This window comes from Schistocerca piceifrons, chromosome 11, assembly GCF_021461385.2.
Source record: "Schistocerca piceifrons isolate TAMUIC-IGC-003096 chromosome 11, iqSchPice1.1, whole genome shotgun sequence".
In the NCBI taxonomy this organism is placed as follows: Eukaryota; Metazoa; Arthropoda; class Insecta; order Orthoptera; family Acrididae; genus Schistocerca; species Schistocerca piceifrons.
In genome coordinates, this window is record NC_060148.1 from 79,775,444 (window position 1) to 79,789,083 (window position 13,640).

A 13,640-nucleotide genomic window follows, 5' to 3' on the forward strand; every position below is an offset into this window, starting at 1 on the left:
TTGTTGCTATAGTGGAATTTGAGAACACAGCTGCTTTTTTCTGAATACATATCAGATGTCACCTCTATCCTGACATGAGGATGTTACAATGTCTCTTGCTTCCAAACATGTCAAATCCCCCCCCCCCCCTCCCCCCACTCTGTGTAGAACCAGCTGATATACCCTCCTTTTATTCTTGTCATATGTCATGGAGAGTGTTGACAACATTGCAGCAAGAAACACGTAAATACACAACTTGGCTGTATCTAGACTTTTACTGTCTCACGCAGAAATTAATACTATTGAATACCATTGTTGAGTATTTTTTAATTTTGAAGTCAGTTCAATTCTGACTGCAAATGCTTTTAGGCAAACTCCAGTTTAAACACAGTAGATGTTCATACCCTGAAGAGCCAAAGAAACTGGTATAGGGATGCATATTAAACAAATACAGACATTTGTAAACAGACAGAGTACGGCGCTGCAGTTGGCATTGCCCTTACAAGACAACAAATGTCTGTCGCAGTTGTGAGATCAGTTACTGCTGCTACAATGGCAGGTTATCGAGATTTAAATGAGTTTGAACGTGGTGTTATAGTTGGCACATGAGTGATGGGACACAGCATCTCTGAGGTAGCGATGCTGTGTGGATTTTCCTGCACGATCATTTCACGAGTGTACCGTGAATAACAGAATCTGGTAAAACATCAAATCTCTGACATCGCAATAGCCTAAAAAGACCCCACAAGAACAGGACCAGCAACAACTGAAGAGAATCATTCAGTATGACAGAAGTGCTACCTTTCCACAAATTGCTGCAGATTTCAATGCTGGGCCATCAACAAATGCCAGCGTGTGAACCATTCAATGAAACATTATTGATATGAGCTTTCGGAGCCAAAGGCCCACTCGTGTACCCTTGATGACTGCATGACACAAAACTTTATGCCTTGCTTGGAGCCGTCAACACCAACATTGGACTTTTGATGACTGGAAACATGTTGCCTGGTCGGATGAGTCTCGTTTCAAATTGTATTAAGCGAATGGGCAACCTTATGAATCCACGGACCCTGCATGTTGGCAGGAGACTGTTTAAGCTCATGGAGGCTCTGTAATGGTGTGGGGCATGTGCAGTTGGAGTGATACAGAACCCCTGTTAAGTCGAGATACGACTGTGACAGGTGACACATATGTAAGTATCCTGTCTGAGCACCTGCATTCATTCATGTCCATTGTGGATACCAACAGACTGGACAATTCCAGCGGATCAATAGGAGGTAATTCCAGCAGGATAATGCGACATCCAACATGCCTAGAATTGCTACAGAGTGGCTCCAGAAACACTCTTATGAGTTTAAACACTTCTGCCAGCCACCCCAAGCATGATCATTATTGAGCATATCTGTGACACCTTGCAACATGCTATTCAGAAGAGCTCCACCCCTTTGTACTCTTTCGGATATATGGACAGCCCTGCGGGATTCATGGTATCAGTTCCCTCCAGCACTACTTCAGACATTAGTCGAGTCCATGCCATGTTGTGTTGCGACCCTTCTGTGTGCTCGCAGGGGTCTTACACAATATTAGATAGGTGTACCAGTTTCTTTGGCTACCTGCCAGGGTAGCTGAGAGCGCTAACGCGCTGCTTCCTAGACTCGGGTGGGCACACCGGCCCCGGATTGAATCCGCCCGGCGGATTAACGACGAGGGCCGATGTGCCGGCCAGCCTGGATGTGGTTTTTAGGCGGTTTTTCACATTCCGCTAGGTGAATACCGGGCTGGTCCCCATGTTCCGCCTCAGTTACACAGTGTGCAGGCATCTGAACACATTCGCACTATTCCATGGATTACACTCGACGCAGACAGTCAGGATACACTAATTCCGTCCCGGCGGGTACGGGGTGGTGGCAGGAAGGGCATCTGGCCACCCCTTAACCATTAACATGCCAAATCCGATTAACAATGGCTGACCCTGCATAACTGCGGGACAAGGCTCAAGCGATAGTTATAGATAGATCAATTTCTTTGGCTCTTCATTGTAGAAAGACAAAGTATGTAGTATACATTCCCACGTGTAACAACACGATGAAATTTGCTGCAGGCTCATTGCTTTCCTCAGTGCAATCATCGTAGCTCTCAGCCAAGCTCATGTCACTGTTCTCCTTCGAAGCCTTCAACAGTGCTAAGCTTGAGCGACTGTCAAAAACAGACTGCAATATGTGCTAGTGTGCAGGTCATCTGTAACAACACCAACTAATACATAAATAAAACATTGCAATTAAGGTTCCACCCCACTCTTGAACTTTTGCTCATCCCATGATCTACTGACATTTGTCGTTGCTATCTCCACAACAGGTCTTGCCACTGTAATTTATTTTTGCTATAACAATTACAGTCTGTTTAATATGATCTACTTTCTTTCTTAACCATGTCGTTCTAGATTAATTTTCCTCCTTGTTTCAGCTGAATTTCATCATCATGTTCTACAGCTGATTAAAACCTGGTAATGTTTTTACACAGTATTGTAAAACATGAACAGTGGCCAAATTTATCATTTGCAACCTACATAGTAAATCATTACAGTCTCTCATAACCAAATAAGATTTTGGTCTGGATTCTGAATCAACTTATGTTCTTTGAAGGACAAAAGTTTCTGTATTTGAATGTTAGCTTTACTTAAAAAAATGACATTAATGTTTGTATATAGTACTTATACATGTATGAGAACATTTATTGCAAACCTGTTAAAATACAACAAAAGTCTGTAAGTTGATAGACTTTAATTCTATTTCCTCCTGTGCTTCACAGAACTGTCAAATGCTGATCAGTGCAATAGAACGTTGTGGCTAGTTCATAATTTCTTGCTTATCTCTTGCATTTGCGCAGTGATAGTCAGTGTCATGTGATAGTTCGAGTAACGTCGATACTGTATCGAGCACTTTGGTGTATCGGGAAGTCTTGACCCTTGGGAATGTATCCTTTGCCAAGCCCTGCCCTTGACAATTATTTAAAATAAATCTGCTTATGGCCTCAGTAACCAAAGTTTCATCTTTCTGATGACAGCTGTAAATGCAATAGGATGGTAAGTCAGTTATTATCCGCAAAGTAGTTATAAAATTTTATTGTAATCAAATACTAAACTTATAAGAACATCATTTTTCAACATAGTCTCCATGGGTTTTAATGCACTTGGTCCATTGTTGTACAAGCTTCCAGATACCCTCATAAAAGAAGGTTCTCGGTTGAGCTGCGAGCCAGGAATGCACCGCTTCTTTCACTGCTTTGTCCGAAGCAAATCGATGGCCCCTTAATGCCTGTTTGAGTGGACCAAACAAGTCATAGTCAGAAGGGGAAAGATCAGGAGTATATGGAGTGTGATCCAGTACTTCAAATTTGAGTTTCTGGAGCGTTTCAGCAGTGTGGGCAGCAGTATGCGGATGGGCATTGTCATGCAACATCGCAACATCTTTTGACAGCAATCCTCGGTGGTTGCTTCGAATTGCAGGCTTTAGGCTGGTGGTAAGCATCTCACTGTAAAGTACACTGTTTATTGTTGTGCCCCTTTCCCCATAATGTTCCAGTATTGGACCTTGTGCATCCTGAAAAACTGTAAGCATCAGTTTTTCTGCAGATGATTGGGTCTTGAACTTTTTCTTGCACAGCGAATTTGGATAGTTCCATTCCACACTTTGCCGTTTACTCTCTAGCTCATAATGATGGATACATGTTTTGTCATCAGTAATGATCCTGTTTAAGAAGTTGTCCCCTTTGTTACCATAGCGATCCAAATGTTTTTAGCAAATGTCCAAGCACGTTTGTTTATGTTTTGGGACCCATCTTCCTCAAACTTTATGAAACCCAAGTCTGTTGTGGATGATTTCATAGACAGAACCGTGACTAATTTGCAGACGATGTGCCACTTCGCCAATAGTTAATTGTCTGTCTGAGAATCATTTCACGTGAACGGTCAATCGTTTCTTCGTTTGTGGCAGTAACGGTCATCCGGCTCTTTCATAGTGCGTAACACTTGTGCGACCATTTTGAAATTTTTCAATCTATTCGTAGACACTCCATTGTGGCAAAACACTGTTCCCGTACTGTACTGAAAATCTTCGATGAGTTTTGGCCCTTGATACGCCTTCCGACCACAAGAAACTGTTCACTGAATGTTGCTCTTTTTTGGTGCAAATAGACAGCGGAGCAGCCACGATTAACAGCACTGCAGCGATAATGAAACTAACCTAGCAGGTTGAAAATTGCAAAGATATAACAACAAATAAAAAAAAGCATGTGTCATCTATTTAAAACAGCATTACTACCAAAATAAACAAAAATATAAGTAAATTGTTGATAATAATTGACTTAACCTCATACAACCCCTGTGCACATTACTAAACAATGTGAAAATGTTGACATCACCACAGTAGTTTAATCTGCCAATGTAAGAAGACCCTGTAGTTTTTGAATGACAAATTTGGGATAAAGCCTCTTCTTATAATTATGTAAATACTCCAGATGATGCAGGGTTTTCAATATGCTATCTGCTGATACATATTTCACCACGAGTGATCTGAAGATGATTGTGTAGTCGACTAAAATTAGTCATCGCATTTTAATGTTTTATACTGTACAAGATCTAGACAATAATATAGTTTTTACTGGCTTGAGCTATTGATGCATGCTGGGTCGAAACAGAAGCACAGTTCCCTCCCGTAATATGTTTCTGTTGTGGCTGGATGTCGGTGGTTCGGGTTGTGTTGCTAAACGACTGCCGCATCTGGGAGTGTGGTGACCCATCAGTTTGCATGTGGGCCGCACTGTTTTGGAAGACTTGCAGTGTTGAGGGCTGCAATGTGGCGGAAGCTCTGTGTCTAGTGGTAGCTTGCATTTCAGTAGTATCTTCTGCATTTAGGTAGGCTGGCTTGCACCAGGACGTGGACAGTGCTGTGTCTCCCCCTTTAATGTGGACAGTGAGTGTGCTAGTGTTCCGTCCCGTGAATACGTTTGGGCCTCGGAAGGGCGGCTCTAGTGCTCTACGCAGTGGACCGTGTCGGAGGAAAACGTGCTGCGTCATTACCAGCTCTGTGAGAATGAAGGTAGCCTGTTTTCAGTGCCGTGTTGTTCCACTCGGTCGCATGGCCTCCATTAGGTTTTGGAGACCTGTGAGGAAATGTAGAGTAGAGTGGAGGGGTTCAGGTTGTAGTTTGAAAAACTCTTCTGATAAATGCAGAGTTTGCTACATGGCATCTCCACTGGGGAGGCCTGCAGGTTGTCTTATAGTGACTGTGCAAGTCCCAATAGCAGTACCGGGAGGGCATAATCCGTGAATCCACCGTGTCTTTGAGGAAAGGTGTAGGTGCTCCACAGTGCCATTTACAGCTGCGTGACAGGGCGGAGCTCTCGTCAGGTGTATCTCGTACGAGCGGGCTATTCCACGAAAGATATCTACCTCCCACTACCTATCCTGGTCGGAAGTCATTTGTCATCGGCAGCCGGAACGTGAAATCCGACCACTAGTGAAGGCATACGTCACGTTCTCGGCACTTCGTGTCTCCAGTTAGTGTACCTCCGGCCACCAGGTGTACCTGTCGATCACTGTGAGACGGTACCGGTAGTTAAGTGCAGGTGGGAGCGGTCCTACCGAATCCAGCTGGACGTGTGAGAATCGTGCCTCCAGAATGTCAAAATTTTTTGGCAGAGCTCATACCTGCCATGTTACTTTGCACATTTGGCAGCCAGTGCAGGTCCGAGTCCACGTATGGCAGTCCTTCCGTATACCGGGCTGCGCAAAATGCTGTGAGTAAATCTGCAGATGGCTGACTCCGTGTAGAGAATGAAAACCCATAGTTGAAGGAGAGTGGGTACGTACAGCTGCTGTCGGCCGGCAGCACTGCAGTGGCATTCAGAGCTGTCAGGTGCCCCTGGAAACTGACCAGCTACCAAACATCCAGGCGCAGCAGCCACCTCGCAACACTAGTTGACTCGCCATCGTCCGGCCCCGACAGAAACGCATTATGGAAGGAAACTGTGGTTCTTTTTAAAGCCAGCAAATATCCATAGTTAAAAGTCCCTGTGGTAGTGTGGTGTAGTGACAGCTCGCAGGTCACTCGACTATCTGTCGGCTACATCGCGAACGACCAGTGCTGGGAAGACCGCAATCTCCAGCAGTTGTGTGGAGGGGGAGGGGGGATTGCCAGGTTTGGGTTTGATTTCCGGCCGGGTTAGAGATTTCATCTGTTTTGGGCCGGTCGTCATCTCATCTTCGTCGTCACTGACACGCGAGTCGCCAGAGTGGCGTCAAATAAAAGGCCTCGTACTAGGCAGCCGGATGACCCCGAACGGGTCTCCCAGCCAGTGTTACCATTCGATCATTTCATTTCCCCCTCTTGATATCTTATTTCTTTTCTTTGTAGACTTCATCTCCTTAGCAGTATGGCCTGTTCTGGAAATGCATTCCTGTTTATATGTTTCAAATAAGCTCCCAAATAAAAGAAGCAACTCCTGTAAGATGTGCACAAATATTCCAGCTCGTACAACGTTGAAACGTCTCACAGTAATTGTCTGCAGCAACAACTCAGCTGTTGGATTGAGTAGTACAGATCGTGTGACAGTTCGTAGCTGACTGATTCCTTTCTCGGAGTACAGTCCACGGTGCACTATTCTACGGAGTGCAGCCTGTCTCCGCGGCAGGGGTGCAGGTGCACGGAGTAATTCCCAAACCGGCGGGTACTGCAAAGCGTGACTGAACTGCCAGTATTGTCCCGTATGGCAGAAACTCTGCGTCCATTCTCATTTGATTACACAGACAGATGATACGAAATCTCTATACAGTATTGTTGTTCAAACTCACTAAACCAACTAATGAAAATTAATTAGTCATTTTTCAGTCATCATTTGTTGGTACTAAAAGCATTGTGCAGTACATTACTGTGCCAGAGTGGTATGTTCACTAAAAGTTATATGCAAGTCAGAAACGTGGAACAGCAAAATAACAGAAACCATTTGTCCTCGAGCGAAAGGTGGTGAGGAAAATATTTGACCAGTCGCTTGACTGGAGGACACTGAAAAAAGAAAGGAACAAAAAGACAGGAACTGGCAGAGCTGAACTCACAAGCTGACGTTGGCTGAAGGATGAAGAAAGGAACATTGATGTGGACAAGGCACCTAATTACGACAGAAGAGGAAAGACAGGATCCTTTTAGGGCAGAAGGGGGTGAGGAAGGCACTGGATGAGGGGAAGGACACTGTCAAAAACGATACAGAGACAGCAGGCCAAAGAAAAGGAGAATGGGCCGTGAAAGTCGGGAACAGAAATGAGTGGCAGAGGAATGTAGCGAATGTGTGTAGTCTCTCGAGCCAAACTGGAAATTAGGTGGATGATAAAAGTGTAATCTTAGTTTCTTAAAGACATTTGTTTACTCGTATTTGACTTTCAGATTTCCCACTGAAACACACACAGTAATTATGTAACCTCCTATGATGTGAAGAATCAGTAAGCTATCTGCCAGATATCTTGTTAATATCTTAATATCTTGTTAATCTCTTAATATCTTGTTAACCAGTTAAATTATTCAAAAAGGGTATTCACTGCACTCAAGAGCTCAAGTATCCTCATCTGGCAATAGTAAGTACAAACATTAAAGTGTTCTGGTTCAAATGAATTGAAGTATGTAAGGAATTAGCTTCCTGCAAAATTGAACTGACTTTAAACTGCCAAGGTTTCATCAGCCATTCTTTTGGAAGCCTTAATGATTTTTTTCAGTTGAGGAGCTACATATCTTACTGGACGCCGCTGGGAATTTGACGTGAGGGGGGTGCTGATTTTGAGAGGTGTGTGCTGACTTAATTCGAATCAGCTGCCCGATGGAAGATTCAGCTGAATAAGCCTGTAGAAAAATGAAAGATTCAGCTGAATAAGCCTGTAGAAAATAATTATGTTTCTTTATTTTATTATTATGGAAGGACCCATGTCACAGCATTAAATCAACAACATTATTTTGAAAAAAATATTTAAAATTTATTTGCTGCTAGCCCCTAGTTTGTAGCCTAGATAATAATTCTGGTTATACGTATCAATCTGATACCCAACATTAAATATCTGTTGCTGTGTGAGGTATTTTGGTGGTCATTTGGGGAAAGAAGTATTTTATTGAGGTCAATAGTTTTCAACATATGTGTAATAATTTTGAAGCCTTTTCTGGCTGGGAAATCTCAAGAGTTGAAAAAATACTCAAGAGTTGAAAAAATAGTTACCGTATCTCAGGCCCTGTTCATTATAATGAAAAGCTTTTCTAGATACTGAGTGAACCTGGAGCAATCTCTACCTAACATGAAATTCAGATGAATTTTGTAGGAGATAGAAACTTCAAATTGACTTTTTTTCACCACAAAGATCATGTGGCAGTTGCTTCCATACAATACTTGCAGCACCAGTGTCACAATTTTGGATCTATAACACTGGATGCCAACTGATTGAAATCCAACAACAGTGACCTCAAAGTAGTCTAATAAAATGTCCAGTTTAGATATGAAACAAAATTTCAAGCATTGTTATTTCCAGTAGCGACAGTGTAATGTTGCTGTGGGAACGTACAGTGAGAAAAGGAGTCTGTATTCATTATCAGGTTCAGGTGCAAAATTTGGAGAGTTTTAGATGCCTCATGTATTCAGCACTCCACATCTCGACCCAGCTGTCTGTTTTTGACAGAGAGCCTTCTGGTGTGAGGAAGAAGAATCAGTAGAAGTGGTGAAGATGAATCGGACAAAATTGAACACACAGGATCGTTGTAATGCAACTAACGTGTGTGTTTGCTCGAGGTCTGTAACAAAGAAAGAGAGCCCAAATAATTAACATTCTGTACATAATTATTGCAGATTTCAGACCCATTCCTGACGACTGATTCACTGTTGAATTTACTCGTGATGTTATCTATTTCATTTTGTTTTCATCCAAACCTCAAATTCATATTAATCCTATATTCAAAATTCAGGATGTCGGAAGTATGCAATAGATTCCTGATCTACTGAGGAACAGTTTTCCAGAATCCGATTTTGGATGCGGTCATTTTTAGTTGGTCCAGTTATTTTCTAGAGGTTCAGTTGACTTGGTGCTAAGGCAAGGGTGGACTGTCTGGATTGAAACACTTTGTCTGTTCTCCAAATCTCATAAGGGAGTCTTCGGCCACTGCTCTTTTCAGGAGAGCAGAAAGGTTAATGGGACATGTCCTGTGTTATTGAGGACCACTAGTTTGGTAATGGAAGCAAGTGTGGAGGGTAAGAATTGTAGAGGGAAACCTAGGTGTAACTACGGGAAGCAGGTCGGAAAAGCTATAGATTGTGGTTGTTGTGCATGAAAAAGAGGCTTGCTCAGGATACACCAATTTGGGGGGCTGCTTACCTGTTGCGAAGCCATCATACAGCAATCGTGTGAATCGGTACTGAGGATAAAACAAGGAAACCAGTCAAAAATTATTGTATTGCCCTGTAATGTAACATAACATAAAGCTTCTATGCCATTAGGCATCATAAGCAGTAAAAAACCTAGGTGTAACTACGGGAAGCAGGTCGGAAAAGCTATAGATTGTGGTTGTTGTGCATGAAAAAGAGGCTTGCTCAGGATACACCAATTTGGGGGGCTGCTTACCTGTTGCGAAGCCATCATACAGCAATCGTGTGAATCGGTACTGAGGATAAAACAAGGAAACCAGTCAAAAATTATTGTATTGCCCTGTAATGTAACATAACATAAAGCTTCTATGCCATTAGGCATCATAAGCAGTAAAATCCAGCAGCAAATGTGCATTGTCATACATAAAACTCTTTGTAGAATATCTCATATTTGCGTGTTACACTCTTGTGGCACAGTTTTCATGTGAAATTGGAAGACAGTAGTGTCTGAGGGCCATTCTTGGGTCCAATTTAGCGATGTCTCCTCAGCGAACAGCCACCGATTTATTCGAATCGGCGGCATTAGGTTTAATGTTTTCAGTTGTCTTCCATATGGATGCACACAATGAAACATAGGTGTAGTACTTGTTTTTAGAATTTTTAGAACTTTTAATGTTCATAAATTTTATGATAGACAGTAGCATTGTTGGGTGCTCTGACATATGCTTTGCAGGAAAGTGCTATTTTTGGTAGGTGACAGCAGCAGATTTAGTTTAGCAACTGTGCCTTGAGAATATAACATGCTAACATGAGATGTTCTAGGAAAAGTTTTATGTTTGGCGGTGCATGTCTGCTGCTGCCTTTTGCTATTGATGATGATGCCTAATAGCACAGCTGTTACACTATGGGCCGTTGTAAATATTTTTGTATGGGTCACTACGTATAGTGTTGCAATTTATTGATATATGTGTTGTGGTAAAAATAAGACACATTTGACCACTAGTGGTGTAACATTGTCAGTACCGTAGGGGACCGGTGTGAAACAAAAGCCTTTCGAATGAAGACCGCAACAACATACAGTTGATATTGATGAAGTTATAATAAGTGGAAGATTATTGACTGTTTTTTTTTTTCCGCTTGCAGATACGTGACCAATTAGAGGAAGTAGTGCCTCTCTCACCGGTCCAGGTATTTCTCAAAGAAGAAGAGAGTGTAAGTATTTCTGAAGTATTGACTTTCATCTACACTCGGAACCAGTGAGATAACTATTAATTGCATGTCCTTTGCCTGTAGCAGAGAAGGCCTGTGGATGCTATTTCTTATCTACTACAGTTGATAGTTGGTGAATTTGAGAATACACATTATAATGAGTCACAGTTGTACTTTGCATAAATGTACAGGTAGGCTAACTTGCTAGCTACGTGAAGCTCGTAGCAAATGTTGCCATTGTGTACAGGGATTTCATATTGTTAGGAAATTATTGTTAAATGTAGTGAGTCTTGAAGATGATTTTCACATCGTTCAAGGACTGACAAATGATGTAATGTAAATGGTAAATAAAGTGAAAGGGTATCATTGCTCTTTGACTGTAATCGAACACACCTGTCAGGAGGTACAGTTAAGTGTGTGTGTGTGTGTGTGTGTGTGTGTGTGTGTGTGTGTGTGTGGTTTTTACTATAATATAGTGTCATATTTTAGATACAGCCTATATTCGCATGCAGCCTATTGCTCCCATGAACCGCGTGTTACTGATTCTTTTTGTGGTTTCTATATACATCTGACTGCATTTGCAAGGTATTTTTTAAACTTTTTCTTTGTCATGTGGCAAGTGTTGTTCCTTTGCAGCGTTCAAATATTTGTATGTCTTTTGTGTTGGCTTACATTGCATGTCTTCTTAATACTCTGCTGATGTGACCTGTGACTGTTTTTAAGAACTGGAGCAATACCACCTTTTCATCAGTAACTTTAAGGATGTATTTTCCTATTTGTGTCTCTAAGAGATTAGCAATTTCTTTTGAAAGTAACTTAGTACTTGAATGACCAAGCTCCTTTGTTCCCTCATGTACCGTGATTCGCAGATTCTTTCAGCATGGTGACCAAGTGTGTTAATTGCTGCTCTGTTCTGCTAGGGACAGTGATTGGAGATTTTGTGAAGGTATCTATCTGTGTGAGTGGGCTGTCTGTAGACTTCGTGCCCTAAAGTTCTATTAGGTTTTGCACTGGGGCCAGGGAAATACCATAGTCGTTTCTCCAATACTGTGGTTGTATCGAGGTCTGATTGTTACTATATTAGGATGTACAGAGACCGTAAGAATTGAAAAGCACAAAAACAGCTTTAACAGAACGCAAGAAGGGCTGAAATTTGCGCAAGTCATGCGGGCCGTAGTGCTAATAAAGCTAACTGCACTAATCATCTGTATCTACATAAATACTCCACAAGCCACTGTACTGTGCATGCCAGAGGATACACTGTATCACTATTAGTTATTTCCTTTCGTGTTCCACTCGCAGACAGACCAAAGGAAAAAGATGACTGTCTATATGCCGCTGTATGAGCCCTAATCTCTCACGTCTTATCTTTTGTGGTCCTTACACAGAATGTACTCTGACGGCAGTAGGATCATTCTGCATTCAGCCTCAAATGCCGGCTCTACAAATTCTCAGTAGTGCTTCTCAAAAAGAATGTCACCTTCCCTCCAGTGATTGCCATTTGATTTCTTGAAGCATTCCCGTAATACTTGGGTGTTGTTCGGACCTACCGGTAACAAATCTAGCAGCCTACCCCTGAATTGCTTTGATGTCATCCTTCAACTGGACCTGGTACAGATCCCAAACACTCGAGCAATACTCAAGAATAGGTTGCACTAGTGCCCTATATGTTGCCTCCTGTACAGTTGGGCCACACTTTCCTAAAATTCTCCCAATAAATTGTAGATGACCATTTTGCATTCCCTATCACAACCTTCACATGCTCATTCCCTTGCCATTTCATATTGCTTTGCAGTGCTGCACCTAGATATTTAAACGACGTGACTGTATCAAGTAGGAAACTACTAATGCGGTATCCGAATATTATGGATATGTTTTTCCTACTCATCCCCATTAACTTGTATTTCTCTACATTTAGAGCTAGCTGCCATTCATCACATCAACTAGAAATTTTGCGTAAGTCATTTTGCGTAAGTCACACAATGACGACACCTTCCCGTACACCAGAGTATACTCAGGAAACAGCCGCAGACTTCTGCTTACCCTGTCCACCAGATGGTTTATGTATATAGAAAATTACAGCAGCCCTATTACACTTCCCTGGAGCACTCCTGATGATACCCTTGTCTCTGATGAATACTCACTGTCATGAACAACATACTGGGTTCTGTTACTTAAAAAAGTCTCCAAGCCACTCGCATGTTGGAAATCTATTCCATGTGCTCATACCTTTCTTAATAGTCTGCAGTGGAATACTGTGCCAGATGCTTTTTGGAAATATGGAATCTACCTGTTGCCCTTCATCCATAGTTTGTGGGATATGATGACATGAGAAAAGGGCAAGCTGAGTTTTGCTTCCTATAACTGTGCTGGTTTGTGGACATAGCTTTTTGGTCTCTAGGTAATTTATTATATTCGAACTCAAAATATGTTCTAGAGTTCTCACAGCAAACCTATGTTCAGGATATTATTCTGTAAATTTGTGGCTCTGTTCTTTATCCTTTTTATATACTGGAGTCACTTGTGCTTTCTTACAGTCACTTGGAACTTTGTGCAGAGCAGGAGATTCACGATAAACACAAGCTTAGTAAGGGACCAGTGTCCTAGAGTAGTCTTTGTAAAACCAAATTGGGATTCCATGCAGACTTCGTAACTTAACTCATTTGCAACTCTTTCAGTTGGTTTCTTCACCTCTACAGGCTCCATAACATATCTTATGTAGCAGTCGGGCAACATCACAAACCAACTGTAGTGTGGCTGCACCTAAACAGTTGTACTTGCTGAGCGTGTTTAAATTCAAAACTGATATCCAAATCCCTATAGCCTCTGATGAAGTCTGCAGCACAAGGAGGCAAAACATTGGCCACAGAAATATGCCTCAGGTCTCAGGCTAATGCCCAGAAAACATAATTCGTCGAGGTCGCATACCGTCACTTTTTGGTGGGACTTAGCCGGAAGAGTTATACTGGATGGTGTAGTGTGACTGCAAGGAAAGGAGTCTGTATTCCTATATTACAAGCAAGTTCAAAAACTGGAGTTTGAGACTCCTCATCTGTCCAGTGTGT

The 13,640-nt window shown here is 42.1% G+C and overlaps 1 protein-coding gene across 3 annotated transcripts in view; it reads left to right on the forward strand.

Annotated features, from left to right (window-relative positions):
* Positions 1-13,640, forward strand: part of LOC124720142 — a 200,771-nt gene that overhangs the window by 40,441 nt on the left and 146,690 nt on the right. For all 3 annotated transcript variants that reach the window (XM_047245443.1, XM_047245445.1, XM_047245444.1), the window contains exon 4: positions 10,510-10,578. In XM_047245443.1, coding sequence (XP_047101399.1) covers positions 10,510-10,578 — 69 coding nt within the window. The remainder of the gene's footprint in view (positions 1-10,509; positions 10,579-13,640) is intronic.